Below are 22427 nucleotides of genomic sequence, written 5' to 3'. Positions count from 1 at the left end.
ATCCTCCTTAAACCCGAGACAGACACTAATAACCCCAAGTATCTGTATAAATAGCATAGCCAGTAAGAAATGGAAGGCTTAATAACCCGGTAAAAGAATATTTTACCCGGTAAAAGAATATATTTTACCGGGTTACTGAGTGTTCTGTTTATTACTGGCTATGCTATTTACACAGATACTGTACATGGGGTTATTAGTGTTAGCAACGCGGCAGAGAGAGTGGGCATCTCTCCTGCTGAACTTCAATTTGGTTTGTTTGCTTCTTTTATGTGTGGGGGGGTTGGGTCTGAACTGTCAAGCCTTACTTTTCTGTCAGTGCCTGAGCTAATTAGCGCTCAGGCACTGATCGGAAAGTAAGGCAACAATAGCTTAGACCTGTCGGTAAATTTTGGATGAAAATGTGGCACAACGAGGTTAGAGAATTACTCGGTGATTATAGAGAATCAATCGCTTGGAGTGATCATTTCAATATTAATGGCCTGGTTGTACTACATTTGCTTGACAGTATAGGAGACTGCAAGAAAACTCGGAAAAGACCTCCCTAAACCATTTTGATAATCCGCCGCTAAAATATGTGCACGCTAAATCAGCTGGAATCTATTTAGCGAGCACATTAAAGGCAGGTTTTTGTTTCGAGAATTAGGCCCTAAATACCATAGAAACCTATGGTATTTTGTGTGTCTAAGTGCTTTGAAAATGAGCCCAAGTCAAGAGATAAAAGAAAGAGTAGGTAGAGAAATCAGAAACTTAACAAAGTCAGGAGGAGCAACGTTTGATTCATAAGAACATAAGAAGTGCCTCTGCTGGGTCAGACCAGAGGTCCATCGTGCCCAGCAGTCTGCTCATGCGGCGGCCCAACAGGTCCAGGACCTATGTAGTATTCCTCTATCTATACCCCTCTATCCCCTTTTTCTTCAGAAAATTTTCCAGTCCGTTCTTGAACCCTAATACCTCTGTCCTATCACACCCTCTGGAAGCGCATTCCAGGTGTCCACCACCCGTTGGGTGAAGAAAAACTTCTAGCATTGGTTTTGAATCTGTCCCCTTTCAACTTTTCCGAATGACCTCTCGTTCTTGTAGTTTTCGAGAGTTTGAAGAATCTGTCCCTCTCCACTTTCTCTATGCCCTTCATGATCTTATAGGTCTCAATCATGTCCCCTCTTAGTCTTCTCTTCTCCAGGGAAATGAGCCCCAGTTTTTCCAGTCTCTCAGTGTATGAAAGGTTTTCCATACCCTTTATCAAACGTGTTGCTCTCCTCTTACAGGATGAAATGTAGATGCAGTTGTATATCTGATATGACTCATGTTCTTTCTAGTGCCAATTGCAAAGATTGATCTGCACTAAGTATGATTTTGGAAACAAACTGGGCTAGTTAAATACTACGGTGCTTGCCTAAGAGGATAGAACAGTGCTGCTTATATTATTAGATTTATACCCAGGACTCAAACAGTTTCAGAAAAACTTAGGTGATGGTTATCAATAGAAGGGGGGGGAAGGGATTATATTAGATGAAGATGGAAACAGATACACTTACATTTAGCAAGGCTGAGCGCAACAGATTCTCCTTGAGCCATTCTAAGATCTTGCTCAGGTTGGTAATTGACTTGGCTGCATGAATGGCATGACAAAAAAATGTGGATGTCATCTGCATAACAAAAAAGCCACACTTTCATGATTTTGGATTATAATCAAAAGAGAAGCAAGGAAAATGTTGAATAAAGGGGCCAAAACCAACCTCTGAGGGACCCTTGAATTGAGGGCTGTGATAGGCAACTGGGTACTGTTGAAATTAATCTGATATGTTCTATCTGACAAGTAACTCATAAACCAAGAAAGAACAGTCCCTGTAATTCCAAAGGCATGAAACCATTGAATAAGAAGAGAATGATCAACAAAGTCAAAAGCAGAGGTTAGGCTCAAAGAAACGAGAACCATAGAAACATAGAAACATAGAAATAGACGGCAGATAAGGGCCACGGCCCATCCAGTCTGCCCACCGCAATGACCCTTCCCCACCTAACTCAGTGAATAGATCCCACGTATCTATCCCATTTGGCCTTAAAATCAGGCACGCTGCTGGCCTCAGTGACCTGAAGTGGAAGATTATTCCAGCGGTCAACCACTCTCTCAGTGAAAAAGAATTTCCTGGTGTCACTGTGCAGTTTCCCTCCCCTGATTTTCCACGGGTGCCCCCTGGTTGCCGTGGGACCCATGAGAAGGAAGATATCTTCTTCCACTTCGATGCGACCCGTGAGATACTTGAACGTCTCTATCATGTCTCCCCTCTCTCTGCGTTCCTCGAGTGAGTAGAGCTGTAACTTATCCAGCCTTTCCTCGTAAGGGAGATCCTTGAGCCCAGCGATCATCCGGGTTGCCATTCTCTGCACCGACTCTAGTCTCAGCACATCTTTTCGGTAATGCGGCCTCCAAAATTGCACACAGTACTCCAGGTGTGGTCTCACCATGGATCTATACAATGGCATAATGACTTCAGGCTTACGGCTGACGAAACTCCTGCGTATGCAACCTATGATTTGCCTTGCTTTGGAGGAAGCTTGCTCCACTTGATTGGCAGCCTTCATGTCCTCACTGACGATCACCCCTAGGTCACGCTCTGCATTAGTTCTTGTTAGGATCTCGCCATTTAGGGTGTAAGTCTTGCATGGATTATGGCTGCCCAGGTGCATGACTTTGCATTTTTTGGCATTGAAGCTGAGTTGCCAGGACCTAGACCAGCGCTCCAGTAGTAGTAGGTCGTGCATCATGTTGTCGGGCATTGAGTTTTTGTCTGTTGTACTCTTGGCCACTACATTGCTTAGTTTGGCGTCATCAGCGAATAATGTTATTTTACCTCGGAGACCTTCTGCCAAGTCTCTTATGTAGATGTTGAACAGGATCGGGCCCAGGACGGAGCCCTGTGGCACTCCACTGATCACCTCCGTCGTTTCGGAGGGGGTGCCATTCACCATTACCCTCTGAAGCCTACCCTCAAGCCAGTTCCCAATCCATTTCGTCAGCGTGTCGCCCAATCCTATAGAACTCATTTTGCTCAGCAACCTGCGGTGTGGTACGCTATCGAATGCTTTGCTGAAGTCCAGGTATACGATGTCCAGGGACTCCCCAACATCCAGCTTTCTCGTCACCCAGTCAAAGAAGCCGATCAGGTTGGATTGGCAGGATCTCCCCTTAGTAAATCCATGTTGACGGGGATCCCGTAGATTCTCCTCGTTCATGATCGTATCCAATTGGCATTTGATTAGAGTTTCCATTAGTTTGCTCACTATTGATGTGAGACTCACCGGTCTGTAGTTTGCTGTTTCCATCTTGGAGCCTTTCTTATGAAGTGGAATGACGTTAGCCATTTTCCAGTCCAACGGGACGTCACCTGTACTAAGGGAGAGATTGAAGAGCGCGGATAGCGGTTCCGCCAAGACATCACACAACTCCCTGAGCACCCTGGGGTGTAGGTTGTCAGGCCCCATTGCCTTGTTAACCTTGAGATTTGACAGCTCGCAGTAGACACTGCTGGGCGTAAACTCAAAATTACTAAATGGATCAGCTGAGTCAACCCTTGTCTGCAGCTGAGGACCAAGTCCCGGCGCCTCGCGGGTGAAGACTGAGCAGAAGTATTCATTTAACAGTTGGGCTTTCTCCGAGTCCGTTTCTGCATAGTCTCCCCCTGGTTTCCTGAGGCGTACTATCCCACCTGAGTTCTTGTTCCTGTCACTGATATACCTGAAACAGGATTTATCTCCTCTCTTTATGTTCCTTGCTAAAGACTCCTCCATGCGGAATTTGGCCTCCCTAACTGCTGTTTTGACTGTTTTTGACTTGGTCAGATAGATTTCCCTGGAGTCCTGTTTCCCTGATTGTTTGTAAGAGATGAATGCTTTTTTCTTCTCCTTGATGAGGTCCGAGATCTCCGTAGAGAACCATTGTGGCTTATTGTTCCTACTCCGTTTACTTACCGATTTAACATAGCGGTTTGTTGCTTCCTGTATGGTGGCTTTTATAGTTGACCACATTTCTTCCACGTTATCGGTTTCTGTTTGGCTTTGTAGCACCTGGTGAACGAAGTCTCCCATTTCTTTGAAGTTTGTGTCCTTGAATTTAAGGACCTTGGTTAGTGTGGTAGATTTAGTGAAACCTTTTCTGAGATTGAACCATACCATGTTGTGGTCGCTGGAGGCCAATGTGTCGCCCACCGAGACCTCTGTGACACTTTCTCCATTGGTAAGTATCAGGTCTAGGATTGCCTGATCCCTTGTTGGTTCCAACACTAGTTGCCTTAGTCTTGCTCCCTTCAAGGAATTTAATAGCCTCCTGCTGCTGCATGAAGCAGAGGAAAGCGTGACCCAATCCACATCAGGCATGTTGAAGTCACCTAACAATACTGTGTCCCCACGCAAGGTGATATTCTCTATATCTCCGATTAATTCCATATCTTGGTCATCCTGTTGTCTTGGGGGTCTGTATACTACGCCAAGATACAAGCATTTGTCCTTCCCTCTGGCCAAATTTACCCAAAGGGATTCTCCAGTGTACCGTACATCTGTGATTCTGGTGACTTTAATGTCATCTTTAGTATATAATGCTACACCTCCTCCCATTTTGCCCTCCCTGTCCCGGCGAAGCAAGTTGTAACCCGGTATGACCATGTCCCACCCGTGGGAGTCTGTGAGCCAGGTCTCAGATATCGCCACCACATCCAAGTCGGCATTTATCATTTCTGTTTCCAGTTCCAGGATCTTGTTTCCCAGACTGTGGGCGTTGACGTACATAGCCCTCCATGTTGTATGTTTGTTATGTCTCAGTGGGGACATTCCTGCTATAGCAGCTAGGCCACCTTTAGCATTATTTGCATGTCTCGTATTCTTCCTAGACCCAGAGCTGCAATGTGCACCTTTCCCGGACTCCCCATACCCAAAACTACAGTTTATGGCTAACCCAGACTCAGAATTGTGTGTACTCTGTGGGGGTATTCCCTCTTGAGCAACTTGACTTCCTATAATATAGTTTGCAGTGTGTATTCTTTCGCTGGACCCAGAATTACAATGTGTACTTCTCCTAGTCCCAGAATCACAGTGTGCACCCCTCCTAGATCCAGAATTACAATTTGAACTCCCCTTAGACCCAGATTTACAATGTATACTCCCCTTAGCCCCAGCATAACAATGTGATCCAGAATTATAATGTGACCCTGAATTATAGTGTTTACTTTCTTTAGTCTCCCTTACTTCAGTCTCAAGAAGAAATTGGTAGCTTAGCTCGTCAAGTAGGTTGTTTGTGCCAGTACCCTCCCCCAACTTACCTAGTTTAAAGCCTTGTGAAGTAGGCGGGCTAAGCGGTGTCCCAGGACGTTCTTCCCTCTTCTGGTCAGGTGTAACCCGTCTGGTCCCTGTAATCCCTGCAGTGCCTCTCCATGGTGCAGGAACCCAAAGTTCATCTCCTTGCACCATCCTCGCAGCCAGTCGTTCGCCCTCCGGATGCGATCCTCCCTGGCCCTGCCCTTGTCCCTCACTGGGAGGATCGAGGAGAAGACCACCTGCGCATCCATCCTCCTCAGCCATGAGCTTCTTCTTTGTAGAGTACAAGAAATAGGTCTCACTGACAATGTACTCAACTGGTTTTGCGACTATCTGCCTAACCACTCAAACATTGTCCTATCGCTAGGGTTACCAGATGTCCGGATTCTATTTATTTATTTATTTAGCCCATCCTCCCAAAAGAGCCCAGAACGGTTTACAGGATTACATACACAGTATAGTCAAGACAAAATATGGACAAGATATATTTGGAAAGCTAGCGGTACAATGACCGAGTTATGGTAAATAGAGAACATCTGAGATACACTAGGTAACTATACATGTTATAGTAGAAATAAACAGCCGAGATATAAACTATACATGCTATAGTAGAGATACATTAATCAACTATAGTAGATATAAACATCTTAGATATTCTAATTAAGTAGACATGCTGTGGTGAGGAACTTGCGCTATGGCCTCGTTGAAAAGTTTATTCGAGATCTGTTAGGCTTGGTCTTTTCATGGAGCTGGATTTGTGACGAGGAAGATTTTCATTTACCTGGACAAGTCCTTTTCTTAGATGGGGATAGAAAGGGAGTAGTGAGGGAGGAAAAAGAAATAGCTGACAAGTTAAATGACTTCTTTACGTCGGTCTTCACGAGGGAGGACACATCCAACATTCCGGAACCAGAGGAAATAGAAAATGGAGATCAAGATAACAAGCTGGTCAAATTAGAGGTGAGCCAGGAGGATGTCCTCAGGCAGATAGACAAGCTAAAGAGCGACAAGTCGCCAGGTCCGGATAGCATTCACCCAAGGGTGCTCAAGGAATTAAGGAATGAAATAGCAGAGACACTTCAGCAAATATGCAACCTATCCCTAAAAACTGGAGAGATCCCGGAGGACTGGAAAATAGCTAATGTCACGCCCATCTTCAAGAAGGGTTCGAGTGGCGACCCGGGAAACTATAGGCCGGTAAGCCTCACATCGGTCCCGGGAAAGATGATGGAGGCACTGATTAAGGACAGCATCTGTGACCATATCGAAAAAAATGGACAGCTAAGGTCGAGCCAGCATGGGTTCTGCAAGGGTAGGTCGTGCCTCACAAACTTGTTGTACTTCTTTGAGGGGGTAAACAACCAGGTGGACAAAGGAGAACCCATAGACATAATTTACCTAGACTTCCAGAAAGCCTTCGATAAGGTACCACATGAGCGGTTGCTCAGGAAGCTATGGAACCATGGGGTGCACGGGGAGGTCCACCGATGGATCAAAAACTGGCTGGCAGACAGGAAGCAGAGGGTTGGTGTAAAGGGCCATTACTCGGACTGGCAAGGGGTCACGAGCGGGGTTCCTCAAGGATCGGTGCTGGGACCGCTCCTGTTTAACATATTCATTGACGACCTGGAGGAGGGAACAAAATGCGAGGTCATCAAATTTGCAGATGACACCAAACTATTCAGCAAGGTTGAAACCACGGTTGACTGCGAGAATCTCCAAAGGGATCTTACGACATTGGAAAAATGGGCGAAAAAGTGGCAAATGAGCTTCAATGTAGGGAAATGCAAGGTCATGCATATAGGGAGAAGGAACCCGATGTTCACTTACAAAATGGGGAGATCAATGCTAGGGGTCAGTAATCTGGAAAGAGACTTGGGAGTGATGGTAGACACGACATTGAAGGCGTCGGCACAATGCGCCACAGCCTCGAGGAAAGCAAACCAAATGTTAGGTATCATTAAGAAGGGTATCTCGACCAGAACGAAGGAAGTCATCCTGCCACTGTACCGGGCTATGGTGCGCCCGCATCTGGAATACTGTGTACAGTACTGGTCACCGTACCTCAAAAAGGACATGGCAATGCTTGAGGGAGTCCAGAGAAGAGCAACTAAACTGATTAAGGGTATGGAAAACCTTACATACACTGACAGACTGAAGAAGCTGGGGTTGTTCTCCCTGGAAAAGCGGAGACTCAGAGGAGATATGATAGAGACCTTCAAGATCCTGAGGGGCATCGAAAAGGTTGACAAAGACAGATTTTTCAATTTGAAAGAAACCACAAGAACAAGGGGTCACTCGATGAAATTGAAGGGGGACAGGTTTAAAACAAACGCAAGGAAGTACTTTTTCACACAGAGGGTGGTGGACACATGGAACACCCTTCCGGAGGCCGTGATAGGAAATAGCACAGTACAGGGTTTCAAGGAAGACCTGGATAGGTTCCTGGAAGACAAAGGGATTGAGGGGTACAGATAAGAGCAGTGGAAGGTTTAGAGATAACTGTAGAGGTAGGCAATAAAATTAGTCAGGGACCGCTGACCAGGCAATATGCCTGATGGGCCGCCGCGTGAGCGGACCGCTGGGCTGGATGGACCTCTGGTCTGCCCCGGCGGAGGCGACTACTTATGTACTTATGTACTTATGACTGTCCAGGCGTCCAGATGGGTTTTCAAAATCTGGCAGTTTGTCTAGGTTTTGAAAACCATTGAGCTTGTGGCTGCATCTAGAAGACATCTGCGCATGCGTGGATGCAACCTGATGACGTCACATGCATGCACGCATGCATGCATATGATATTATCACGTCACATCTATGCATGTGCAGATGCCCTCTAAACATGCCCTGAAGAGACGAGATTTGTGTGGGGCCTGTGTTGGGAAGTGGAACAGAGCGGGGGGAATGGGCGGAATGGAGTGGGGCATGGACGGACCAGGCAGGGGCCACATATACTCCTTTTTAAAGGAAAAATCTGGTATCCCTACCTGTGGCAGTTCTCCATCCCAGGGCTATACCCTCCCAAGTGGTGTGTCTCAATGTCCTTATTAACCCTAATTCTCTCCACTATCTGTATAGCTCCACCACAAGATCTCCTTCTAACCCTTGATCTAACACCCTGTGATTATGCTGATGATATTCAGATCCTTGGTACTTAGATTGTAATTGTACTCAAGACAATTTTCAACAAACAGCAAACTGAACATAAGAGTTGCCATACTAGGACAGACCAAAGATCATCAAGCCCAGAATCAACTCAGGTCACAAGTACCTGGCAAGTTCCCAAAAAGTAAAATATATTATATATTGCCTGTCCAAAGACTAAGCAGCGGATTTCCCCATGACCATCTTACTAATGGCTTATGGACTTTTGTTTTAGGAAATTTATCCAAACCTTTTTTTAAACTCTGCCAAGCTAACTGCTTTCACCACATTCTCTGGCAACAAATTCCAGAGTTTAATTACACATTGAATGAAGAAATATTGTATCCCATTTGTTTTAAATCTACTGTATAGTAGCTTCGTTTTATGGCCCCTAGTCCTATGTAGTGCTTTTGGAAAGAGTAAACAAGTGATTGCATCTACCCGTTCCAATTCACTCGGTATTTTATACACCTCTATTATATCGTATTTCCCCTGAGCTATCTCTTCTCCAAGCTGAAGAGCCCTCCCTTTTTCATCATTTTTGTCACCCTTCTGTTCCTTTTCTAATTCCGTTATATCTTTTTTGAGATGCAGTGACCAGAATTGCACACAATTTCCAGGTGCAGCTGCACCATGGAGCAGTTAGTTACAAAGACATTATAACGTTATCATCTTTGCTTTCTAATCTTTTCCTGATCATTCTTAACATTCTATTTGCTTTCATAGTCGCCACTGCACACTGAGCTAAGGGGTTCAACGTATCCTCAATAGTGGCACCTAGATCCTTTTTTCTTGGGTGGTGACTCTTACATAGCTATAGTTCGGGTTCCTCTTTCCAACTTGCATCACTTTGCACTTGCTCACATTAAATGTCATCTGCCATTCTGATGCCCAGTCTCCCATTCTCACAAGGTCTTCTTCCAGTTTTTCACAATCCTCTTGCAATTCAACAACTTTGAACAACTTTTGCCATCAGCAAATTTAATTACCTCACTAGTTATTCAAGTTTCAAGTTTATTTATTTATTTTAAATTTGTTATTTTGCCTATACAAAGTTTCTAAGCGGGGTATAATTTAAATGGGTATTACATAGAACAGCATTTACAAGACCATATTTAGACAGGAACAGTAGAAGAGGGGTAAGAACTACATTAAAATAGGATAGAAAGAAATAAGGTACTAACATGAAGGGAGGAATTTAATCTATTGATAAATGATAAGTAAATCTCTGGTCGCCCTTAATAGGATGGTTATGTATTAAAGGCATCTTTAAAAATAAAAGGGGCATCTCCAGGTCGTTGATAAATGTTTAAAAAACAGCAGTCCCAGCACAAACCCCTGGGGAACTCCACTATTTACCCTTCTCCATAAGAATTGCCATACTGGGATAGACTGAAGATCCAGCAAACCTAATATCCTGTTTCCTCAAACACAATTAGACAACAGTTCCACAGCGTGGCGGTATTTCCTCTCAACATGCTCGGCATTCCACTCTGGAATTACTGTCTAACTGTGTTTGTGTGAGAAATCTGCTTTTAGGGGAAAGTTTGTTGGAGTCCCCTTTTAGCCTTGACCCTTGATGTAGCCAAATGACAAAACATGGCCATTGCTTGAATTTAATAAACTGCATTTTTCAACTTTGTTTAATCTGCTTTGTGTTCTACTGCTTGTGTACTATATGCAGAATACACCCTACAGCATAGGGGCCCTTTTACTAAAGAATGTTAAGCCTTTAATGTGGCATTAGTGCAGGAAAACAGGCTACTGCAAAATGTATTAAATCATTTTGAGGTATGTTATCTATTTTTACATGTTAAGCAACTTTTTTTTTTTTTTAGAGGAGGCGTGGCATTGTTGGAGTGGGCATTCCTGTGTTATTCAGTTAACTGGATGACACAGAGATAACACAGGAGCAGTTAATGCCTCCTACACATAAGTGCACAACCTGTAAATAAAAGTGAAAATAAAAAGCCCTAAAAATGCCGTGTCAAATCTGGGCTTAGTGTTAGAATACATTAGCCCTGATTTCAGCTCACTTTAATAAAAGGGCACTGTAGTTTTTTTGAAGACCAGCCAAGTTCTATCACTTGTAGAACTGAGAAGCAATAATGCTTGGATTGTATTTTTCTGCTTTGTCAAATTGTATTTATTTACCCCCTCATTTACAAAGTTGCACTAGCGTTTTTAGTATTGGAGCTGTTACCGTGGCAGCCGGAACTAAAAACGCTAGTGCAGCTTTGTGAAGGAGGGGGTTATTTAGTTGCACTTGATTACAATCCTTTCCGGTCAAAAGTTGAAAATGAGTCAGATTGCTAGATAACCTCTAGAAAAAAGTAATAAAATACTACCCTATTCTTACTAGCCACCACCCCTACCCCACACCACATCTAATCCTATCCCATCCACCTAAAATCATCCCTTTCCCTTCACAAGAAACCTTCCCAGCTGTTTAAGTCAAGATGATGTGTTTAACTGTGGGAAGTGAGCATTTTCTTAGTCATTTTGGCCTCGATTCTATAAATGGCGCCTAAAACATAGGCGCCAAGGAACGCTTCACATAGTGATGTCAATCATGAGTTAGGCGCCATTTATAGAATCACACCTTGTGGGGCCTAAATTGGACTTGGGTGCACCCTATTTATGCCAGGATTTTCTTGGCCTAAATGCCAGTGTAACAAAGTGTAGACGTTCTGACTAACAGAGGGACTGTGGGAATTCCGGGAGATGGTGTGCACGGGAGGATTCTCAGGGGATGGTGTACACGGGAGGATTCTTAAGGTTTTTTTGAACAGTAGCAGCAGTTGAGAGCTGTATTCAGCGCTGTATTCAGAGCTGTGTGTGGTAGAAGAGTATTCCAGGCACCCAGTGTGGCATCCAGGCATCATCCAGTGTGGCTTACAGCTCTCAACTGCTGCTACTGTTCAAAAAAAACTTAAGAATCTTCCCATGCACACCATCCCCTGAGAATCCTCACGTGCACACCATCTCCCAGAATTCCCACAGGCACTCTCTTATTCAGAACTTCTATACTTTGTTACACCAGCATCTAAGTTAAGCATCTACCACTGCCTAAGTTCAATTTAGGCACCTACACACAAAACAATCCCACAATCTGCCCTTAACCATGCTCACTTTCTGGTGGGCGCCTTGGACCAATGGCATAGTAAGGGGTAGGGCAAAGAGGGGGGGCAGTCTTCCCTACTCCTCTCCCCCACCCCTGCTCCTTTCCATGCCGTATCTTTTTTTACTTACCCAGTGCGAGGTTGCTGCCTGTGTCGGCATCAGAGCTCTCTGACATCACTTCCTGGACCCGCACCACCTAGGAAGTGATGTCAAAGGATGAGCTGACACTAACATGGGCATTCTGCTCACACTGGAGAAGTTAAAAAGGTACAGAGGGAAAGGGAAGGGGACACGCACATGTCAAGGGGGAGGGGCAGGGAAGAGGGTGGGGGAGGGGTGCCACCGCCCTGGGCGCTGCTCACCCTTACTACGCCACTGCCTTGGACTACTGAGTTAAGCGCCTACCACCCAGTTAATTTTAAGCCAATTATTGATCCAATTGAGCCTATCAGCAGCGCCAATTAAGCTTATTGAATAAGTTAGGCTATGAGTGTCAATCTAGGTACCTATCTTTAAATGTCTTTTATAGAATCTGGGGCTTTGAGTATCCCTTTTCTTTGTATTTCAGACTTGAAGTTGCACCTACAATCTACAGATTATGGAAGCTTCTTAGCAAATGAAACTGGACCTCTCACTGTCTCTGTCATTGATGACAAGCTCAAGGAAAAACTGCTGACAGAATTTCACTATTTCAGGAATCACTCCTTCGAACCACTTGCCACTTTTCTGAATTTTATCACGTAAGTGGTTTTGTAAATACTAAAAATTAAAGCTTGGATCCGGATTAAATTCAGTAGTTTACTATAGCATGCGCGGCACAACTACTAGTAACAGTGACAGCGTTTGAGAAAACTTATCAGTAAGCAAGCAACTGTTATTTCTCAAAGTTTTATGCAACTGTATGTGTAAAATTGTGACCATATCTGGCACCGATGTCAAACTTACCAGTCTATAATTTCCCAGATCACCTCTGGAACCCTTTGTAAAAATCAGCGTCACATTGGCCACCCTCTAGTGTTCTGGTATTATGCTGAATTTTAAAGAAAAATTACATATCTGGGAAAAATCACCGGGGGGGGGGCGTGGGGGGGGAATCTGAGGTTGTAATGAATTCTGTTAGTGCAAACATTTTGTAATACAACAGTCCAAACCCATCCTTTTATGTGAATACACAAGCAAAGTTCAAACAAGTAATTTTTTCAGACTATTATAGACCCATGACATGAAAAATTAGCCACTCTCAGCATTCTGTGTCTGGTAATTTAGTCACCTTTTCACAAAGGTAGTGACAATTGGCCACCTGCCTTGGGAACCGTAAGAATTGTTATTAATAGAAACATAAAAATTGGTGATCAGAAAGAACCATTAGGCCCATACAGAATGAACATAAGAACATAAGAAGTTGCCCCCGCTGAGTCAGACCAGAGGTCCATCCTGCCCAGCGGTCCGCTCCCGCGGCGGCCCATCAGGCCTAGTGCCTGAACAGTGATCCCTGATTAATTTACCTCTAATCCCATCCCTATAATATACCTCTACTCATATCTGTACCCCTCAATCCCTTTGTCTTCCAAGTACCTATCCAAAGCTTCTTTGAACCCCTGTAGCGTGCTCCTGTTTATCACATCCTCCGGTAGCGCGTTCCATGCCCGATTTAATTCCTGGTATATAAAGTAGAAGCATAAAATTTACTTATTTTTAAAGAATTTGTATACCGTCTACACCTAGACAATTTCCCAAAAAATAATAATGACAGCAGATGAAGACCATACAGTGTTTACAGTCTACCCATCCATACCATAGCAACATGGAAATTGCAGAAGATATAGAACTGTATGATCCATCCAGTTTGCCCGACAAAGCAGCCAAAGTTGTACCAGCCAATAAGTCCCTCTCTACTGCTCCCCAATGCTAGTTATTTATTTAAAAATGTATATACCGCAGACAAATAAGCGGTTTCCATAGCACATACATAAAATTTTGTTTTTCTACGATTAACACATACAGTGGTACCTCGGTTTGTGAGTGTTTTGCAAGACAAGCAAAACACTCAGCAAACTTTTGACTCGCAAACCGAGCACTGCCCCGATCAACGAGCACTTACAGAGGATTCCTCTTCCGTCTTCCATCTTCCGGCCAGCCTTCTACATCGGGTGCCTTCCGCAGGTTGGAGGACCTCTGCCTGGGCCTGTGTGGCCGGGTGCTGTCCCTCCTGTGCGTTGCGTGTGACGCGCACAGCGTCAATCATCGGCATTGTGCGTTTTGTGCGTGGCGTGCAGGTGGGGCAGTGTTCGGCTGCTTGGGCTCAGGTGGGGGCTCTCCAGCATGCAAGGGGCATCTGACGTGGAGAGCTGGCCGGCGGATGGAGGAGGCATCCCTCTGAAGGCACTGCGAGGTTCTCCGGCGACTGGCATCTCCCCCCCCCCCCCCCCCCGAAGCGGAACTGTAGGGTTCTCCAGCGGCTGGCATCCCCCCTGAAGCAGCACTGTCGTGTTCTTCTTCCGAAGAAGGATGGAGGAGGCAGACGGAGGAGATGGCACTGCAGCACCCGGCCCCGACAGGTACAGACCCCGGGTTCTGGAACCAATCGTTGCTGTTGCCACTATTGTCTATGGGGAACTTTGTTTTGATAAACAAGCATTTTGGATTATGAGCATGCTCCTGGAACGGATTATGCTCATAATCTAAGGTACCACTGTATAAGATAAACATGTCTAAAGAACATCATGATCGTCCCTGTTGTAAACAGGGATAGAACGCAAATTCAATCCATTCAGAAATACAAGCAAGCTTTACATCATACATTGCTGTCAAAAAATTCTAAAAGGCGATTATCAACCATAATATACCTTAGCATAGGAAGGCTAGTATCCCAAATGCACACTACCACCTCTCTCTGCCCCAAACACACACCTAGTCAAAATGTCCCTCTCTCTCTGTCCCCCCAATGCACACAGCCAGCATCTCCATCTTTCTACTAGGGTTACCAGACGTCCAGATTTTCCCAGACGGCTTTTCAAAACCCGGCACTTTGTCCAGGTTTTGAAAAGCCTCCTCAAATCGCATTGGGCAGGGAGGAAGTCCGCACATGCATAGATGCCACCATGCATGGATGACATCATCGCGTGGCATCCATGCATGCACGGACTTCCTACCCGACAAGAGCAGGCAGTGGGGGCGGGGTTAGGGTGGGACTGGGGGCGGGATTAGGGCATTATAGGGTGGGGATGGGTGGAACTGGGCGGGCCTGGGGTCTGGATTTTTTGATTGGAAAATCTGGCAACCCTACTTTGTGCTCCCTCTCACCCATGAGCCAATGCTCAGAACTCCCACCCTAAAGGGAACAGTGCCCAATCTATACCGTGAGAACAGGTCAATTATATCAATTTCGAAAAAGATTATTAGCTGACGAACAGTAATTAAGTATATTTTATTTTAACCTTTAACATCTATCCAATCTTAACTAATAGTATCCTTTCTATACAGCTTCAAATATGTTCTGATGATCTCGTTAGATCTCTCATCCGCTTTCAGTCTTGTAGATCATAATCTCCTTCTCTTTTTTTAAAAATTCTTTATTTAATATTTTTAATACAATTCAGTACTAAACACAATTAAAGTTGAATATACTTCATAGCATTTATTATACTAAAAAATAAAACATCTTATCTATGTTAAAGTTTAAACATTCCCGTTCCCTATCTCACCACCCCTCCCCCCGCTCAAGAGACCTGGTTCCAAATCCAGAATAATCAAATAGTTCCTTCGAAAGTTTCTTTTTCCAATTCGATATAGCTCCCCCATATATCATTCAATTTTGCCCATTGATTAGTTAAGATGGCCGAAAGTCTATATTTTTCACACACTATTCTTAAGCGTTCCATTTTTAATTAATTGTAAACCGAATCAAGCTCCCTAGGGAAATGATCCGTTATATAAATTGAAGATTAGATTAGATTAGAACAGTACCAAAACCTAGATCCCCAATGCTCAATGTTAATGATATGCAAATAGCATGTGTACTGTGCGTCCGAATATAAGAGGGAGGAAAATGCCTGGTACACACAGCTTTTGTATTCATGCCCAGGTAAGCCAAGAAGTGAAACACACAACACCACCGTTTTTCTGTATCTTTAAATATAAGCTTTTTATATTTAAGTGCAGAAAATAGTTACCAATGTGTAATTTCACTTGGAGTTCTCTCAGACCTGTACACATTTGTTTTTCACTTCCAGCACTTAGAGCAGGGGTGTCCAACCTTTTGGCTTCCCTGGGCCGCACTGGCATAAAAAAATATTTCTGGGCCGCACAAACGTGCAAACACTGCAGCAAGACAGAGGAGGGAGCCGGCAAGACGGTAAACACCTGGGAGCAGCAGAGGAAAACACTGCATCACCCTTGACCGGGGCCACACAAAATACTTCACGGGGCCGCAGTTTGGACACCCCTGACTTAGAGGCTTGCACAAGTTTCCTTCTGTTTCTGAAATAAATCAAAACTGGCAGATTTTAAGATGAAAAAAAAAAAAATCTAAAATCCTCTCTTCAAACACTCCAATGCCAGCTCTGAGCTGGCATTAGATTTCCAGTAATAAGAGTAGGGCTTGTTTGTGCGGTGTTCTCAGAGCATTGGCAGGAAATAACAATTGTCATCATTTACATCTGTTTCACTACATTTAAATAAAATGTGCACAAATCTTTGGCATGCATGCTTTATCCTGTGCTGCAGCCCTCTGAATTAGTGCTGCTCGATTTGCTGATTCACTTCAGTGATATCGATTCGTTGTCCAAAAAAATTGGACTCACCAATTCAGAGAACCCTACCTGATGCAGCAGCAGCAGTGGTAGTGACCGGTCAGCAGAGGCAGCATTCTGAATGGGTTGCTTGCCTTCCCTTCTGGGGCCTACCCTCTGCCATGTTATTGATGATGTCACTGATGATGCGACAGAAGGAAGCACTGACCGGGCGGGGTGGGGCAGGCCATAATCAGCCTGTTCACAGTGCTGCCTCTTCAAGGCCTGCCACTGTCCTGCTGCTGCTGCTGCTTTGGGAGGCCTGAAGGTTGTGGTAAGAGCGGATAGCGTAGCTGGTTTTAAGACAGATTTGGGCAAGTTCTTGGAGGAAACGTCCATAGTCTGTTATTGAGAAAGACAAGAGGGAAGCCAACGCTTGTCCTGGATCGGTAGCATGGAATATTGCTACTCCTTGGGTTTTGGCCAGGTACTAGTGACCTGGATTGGCCACCGTGAGAACGGGCTACTGGGCTTGATGTACCATTGGTCTGACCCAGTAAGGCTATTCTTATGTTCTTATGTCAGGTCTCATGGTGGGAAGGTCAGTGGTATCCTGCTGCAAAAGGGGATGGGAGGGAAGGAGGAATGGAAAACTACTGCACAGGGGAATGGAAGTGAGGGATGGAAAGTTGCTGCAAGGGGATGGGTAGGAGGGGCGGAAAGCTGTTGCTCAGGGGGAGGGGAGGGGAGGAAAGATGCTGCATATGGGGAAGAGAAGAATTGTTGGGGTGGAGGAGAGGAAGGGAGAGATTAAACAAAGAGGTAGACAAGGTTAGAGGGAGAAATTCTGCATATGGAGGAGGGGATGGAGGCATGCATGAAGAGAGAGGGAGAACTGTTGGACATAGGGTGGAGGGCAGAGAGGGTACATGGAGAGAGAGAGAAATAAATGTTGCACATGATAATAGAGATGAGGAAGGGAAAGATGCTGCATGGAGGGTAATAGAGAGATTTGACCCAGTGCACACTCTCTTTCTCTGTCCCTCCCACAAGTCCAATATCTCTTCTTTCTGCCCATCCACTCCCTCCTCCTAAGTTTGACATCTCTCTTCCCTTCCCCCTTCTGGCCTTCAGTCCATATCCCCTCCCTTTTCCTTTCCCTGTCCATCTCTCCTCTTTCTCCTCTGATCTCCCTGAGTAGTCCATCTTTCCTCCCACTTCTACCCCTTCCCTGAATCTCCTTTCTTTTCCACATTTTGCCCTCTCCACCAAATCAATCTCACCCTCTCTTTATTTTGCCCCCCCACATCAATGTCTCCCTCCCTTTCACTCCCTTCTACCATCACCTCCTTCCACCCCTCTGTCTTCCCCATGTCCTTTTCTCCCTCTCTTGCTCCGTCCTTCTCCATATCCATCTCTCACTGTACCTTCTACCCCCTCTGCCACCTGATCCTTCTAACCCCTCTGCTGTCCCCAAGTCCATTTCTCCCTTTCCCTCACAAATATGACATCTTTCCCTCCTCCCCTTCCCCATTCCTGAGTGTTGCATCTCTCCCTCCTTCCCTCATTTGAATCCAACATCTCTCCCACCCTCACTCCCTCTCCCAAGTTCTAAATTGCTTCTGCTTTACCTTCTACCCCTCCCCCAAATCTGGCAGCATCAGGTAGCATTCTTGTGGAAGCGGCATCTTGCTGCCAGCCAGCGTACCTCCTGGTCAGCTCTCTCTGCAGCGAACCTTCCCCATCTACTTCTTTCCCTCTCCCCCCTCTCCGCACATCTATTTTACATTTCTTGTAAACGTTTCTGGGGGAAGAACTGACTTCTCAACGCCACCTTGTCACTGGCTGGCATCTTCTCTCCACTGGCCCCACCCCATCAGAAACAGGAAGTTGTCAGCGAGGGTGCGGCACAGTGGAGAGAAGACGCCAGCCAGCGGCAGGGCAGCGTTGAGAAGTCTGTTCCTCCGCCTGGCAACATTTACAAGGAATGTAAAGTAGATGTGAAAGGTCACTTGTAACCCCTTCAGATGTGTAGTTTGGGGAGGGGGGGCCAGGTGGGGGGAAGGAGTAGATGGGGAAGATTCATGGCAGAGAGAGCCGACCAGCAGGTACACTGGCCGGCAATAATATGCCGCTCACAGGAGAGTGCCGTCTGTGTAGATACACTGTCGGCCCCATTACCACCAGGAATTTATGGGGAGGCCATGGCCCATGTGCCCCTCCCCCCCATTCCAATGCCTATGGAAACAAATGTTGGCTATGGCAGTGGACGGTAGAAAAAAATTAATTTTCTATTTTGTGATTGCAATATGTCAGATTTTGAAATGTGTATCTTGCCAGAGCTGGTGTTAGACAGTGAGTATGAGCTAGGACCTAGCAGAGAGAGGAAAAGTCCATTTTGTTTATTCATTCTGTTTACACCATAGCACCGGCGTGGGGTTGGAGAGGGCAAAGAGGGGGTGGCTGGGTGGAATGGCGGAAAAAGCAGATTGAATTGAATTTAAAAAATCCATTCAATAGGCCATATTGAATCAAATCAAATCGATAATATTTCCCTGAATTGGGCAGCACTACTGTGAACATTATGCACAGATTAATGCTAGTGCTAGTCCAGCACTAATCGGCTCTAGCACCAGCATTAGGTTCTGAGCAACGATCCACCGGTGCAAACTACTACCTGTTTCTCCATCCACCTCCCACACTCATGTAGCTAGTATGTGTCTCTCTTGTCCCCTACTTGTCACACAGCCAGCCTGTCCTTCTCTTTTGTATTCTCTCTCTACCATGCATACTTCTTACCTCTTTCTGCACTATAAACTCACATACCTATTGCCAACATGGCTTTGGTCACACACCGAGAACATAGATATCAAACACAGAACAAATGACCACAAACTAGAAATATGTAGACAAAAATTAAACTGAAACCCTAAAAACCAAGACCCTGCATGTAGTATAACCACCAGAGAAATAGAAAGAGGTGTGCCAGAGGTAATGTTCTGGCCAACCACGCTGCTAAACAAGCTACTTTGAACCCCCCTCCCTCCTTTGTTCTTCTTCCCCCTCCTGCTTTTCCCTGTTCCTCTCTTTTTTCTCAGCTTCAGTCCTTTGTTACCCCCTCTGAACTTGATGCCTGGCGTCTGCGAACAGGGTCCGTTTCTAGGTGTATTTCTCCCTGTTCAGTGCAGTACCTCAAAGGCTGTGCAGTTCTGGTCGCCACATCTCAAAAAAAGATACAGCAGAATTAGAAAAGGTACAGAAAAGGGTGACAAATGATAAAAGAGATGGGACAACTTCCCTATAAGGAAAGGCTAAAGCAGCTAGGGCTAGGGCAGGATTAATTTGTCGAGGGCCCCTAGGCACACAAGTACACTGGGCCCACTGCCCCGCCCCACCCCACCATGCGCCCAGGCAGAAACAGGAAGCTGCTTCAGAGGGAAGCTTTGGGCAAGCAGCACCGCTTGCACAATTACAGTTTCCGTTGCCTTTCTTACCCACGTTGCTTGCTTGTCTTACTTTCCAACAATGGGGGGGGGGCCACGTTGCCAATCGGGGTGGGGCTCACATTGCCGATTGGGGAGGAGCCCGCATTGCCGTTTCGATGCTGGAGGGGCCCAGCGCCATTTGGAAAAAAACAATGTTGATGCCCTCCTTCATGGGGCCCCCCTGACCATTTCGGGCCCTAGGCACGTGCCTACTTGGCCTATTGGTTAATCCTGCCCTGGCTAGGTCTCTTCAACCTGGAGAATAGATGACTCAGGGGAGATATGATGGAGATCTATAAAATACTGAGTGGAGTGGAACGAGTAGATGTGAATCGATTGTTTACTCTTTCCAGAAATACTAGGGCAGTGGTTCCCAACCCTGTCCTGGAGGACCATCAGTCAGTCAGGTTTTTGGAATAGCCCTAATGAATATGCATAAGAGGTGGAAGGCATGCAAATCTGTCCCATGCATATTCATTAGGGCTATCCTGAAAACTGACTGGCTGGTAGTCCTCCAGGACAAGGTTGGGAACCACTGGACTAGAGGATAAGCATGAGTCAAATTGAATCCTTATAGGCTTTCTCCCATGACCCTAGGAAAAACTGGGGGGAAAAACCCTCCTATTCCTTGTCATATACGTATAAATAGATCACTGCCAATATTATGTTAGTGACCAGTGCATCAAGGATACAGCTTCTACTCCTCTGACTTGGGAATAATCTCCATCCATTGCACTGTTCTGCTCTGATAAGTCTTCCCTTGAAAGAGGAGTAGATGGAGAGACACCCTCTCTTCACTGGAAAGTACAGCTCTCTCAGCTGCCTCCTACCTGCTGTCTTGTCAATGACTCCTCGCTGGGTCTCAACGAGCCCCCTTTATACTGCTTCCATACCCTGTAGAAAAAGGTAACACCTTCACATTCTATACCACTGCTCAGGAAACTCCTTTCATTAGGATGTTTCCTATATGCAAATAAAATGGCTTCATTGAGCTTTAGGGGTCTCTACATGTCCAATATATCGGCATCAAGACATTTCTTTATCCTTAACTACTGCAGAGTATTTGAAACTTACTGCTGAGTTTTAATAAGGGGATTGAGGGGTACAGATAGCAGTAGAGGTAGGTTATAGGAATAGTCAGAAACCACTTCACAGGTCATGGGGCTGATGGGCCGCTACGGGAGCAGACCGCTGGGAGCGATGGACCTCTGGTCTGATCCAGTGGAGGCAACTTCTTATGTTCTTATTTTGCATACCAGTGATAAGGAAAAGAGATTGGGACTTGCTGCCCATCTTATTGAAAGAAGAAACGAATCTTGACCGTTTTAAAGGCTACCTTTAAAAGTCATTTATTTAAAGAAGCTTTCAAAACATGATATCTGCCCATTTTACACTCTGTCTATTAATTTTCATAAGAAACAATTTTCTGTAACCCCGAACCTCTTGTTCTTTCCATAAATGTCTTCCTCTCCTATTTCAATTGTATTTCTTACCCATATTCCTTTTGTCCCATGTTAGTCTAACCATATTCGTTTAATACTGTTTTAAAATGTTGTTAATTTTAGTCTGTATTTTTATAATTGATGTTTATTTTAGTCCCCCTTTTTTTTTTAATTCTTTATAATTTTAACAATTGACAATATATAAAAGTCAACAAAGCAAAAACAGCCTGTATAAGAAGAAGATTTAAATACAAAATATTACATTACATTACATTACATTCGGGATTTCTATTCCGCCATTACCTTGCGGTTCAAGGCGGATTACAAAAGGTTAGTTTAAGGACAGGATTACAATGAATTAAAGAATTACAGAATTACAGAGTTAGAGAATTACAGAATTACAGATTACAGAATTGCATGAATTATAATGAATAGCTAGATAGGTAAGGTGTAGATCTTGAGGGCTTTTAGAGGTCGTGTTGTTATTGCTGTTTTAGGAATTTCTTGAAAAGTGTGGTTTTTATTTCTTTTCTGAACGTCTTATAGTCTGGGGTTGTCATCAGAAGGTTGGATATCTGGTTGTCTAGTCTTGCAGCCTGTGTGGCTAGGAGGCCGTCATATTGTTTTGTTCTTTTTACTTCTTTGGATGGGGGGGGTATGAATGGGGAGTGCGTTTTTCTGTGTCTGGTGTTGGTTGCTTGGATGAGGCGATTGTTCAGGTATGATGGGCTGTCTCCGTGTAGGGTTTTATATAATATGCAGTAGAATTTGAATTGGATTCTTTCTTGGATTGGGAGCCAATGTGAGTTGATGAAGGCCTCAGTGATGTGGTCGTGTTTTCTCAGTGAATAGGCGAGTCTTAAGGCTGTATTTTGGATTGTTTGGAGTTGTCTTATCGTATTTGCTGGACATGGGAGGAATAGTATGTTACAGTAGTCCAATATGCCTAGTATCAGGGATTGTACTATAAGTAGGAATTGTGTACTTTCAAAGAATTTTCGGACTTGTCTCAGGTTTCTCATGATTGCGAATGATTTTTGAGTTGTTTTGTTTATTTGCGGTTGCATTGTGCATATATGACAGGAAAATAAACTTAAAAAAAAAATTGTAACTCACTTAGAAGTCCAGATAAGTGATTGTATCAAATTTTTAATAAAACTTGAAACTTGTCTTTTGTAGTTATACAACCACACTCAAAG

General features: G+C 44.7%; 1 protein-coding gene across 2 annotated transcripts in view; it reads left to right on the top strand.

The window, feature by feature from the left end:
* ATP6V0D2 (ATPase H+ transporting V0 subunit d2) overlaps positions 1 to 22427 on the top strand; it is a 63591-nt gene that overhangs the window by 2942 nt on the left and 38222 nt on the right. For both annotated transcript variants that reach the window (XM_033934000.1, XM_033933999.1), the window contains exon 2: positions 12140 to 12311. In XM_033934000.1, the coding sequence (XP_033789891.1) occupies positions 12140 to 12311 (172 nt within the window). The remainder of the gene's footprint in view (positions 1 to 12139; positions 12312 to 22427) is intronic.

The sequence above is a fragment of the Geotrypetes seraphini genome, chromosome 2 (assembly GCF_902459505.1).
Source record: "Geotrypetes seraphini chromosome 2, aGeoSer1.1, whole genome shotgun sequence".
NCBI classification, from domain to species: Eukaryota; Metazoa; Chordata; class Amphibia; order Gymnophiona; family Dermophiidae; genus Geotrypetes; species Geotrypetes seraphini.
The sequence above is the reverse complement of the archived record's forward strand: the minus strand, read 5'-3'. Positions and strand labels throughout refer to the sequence as shown.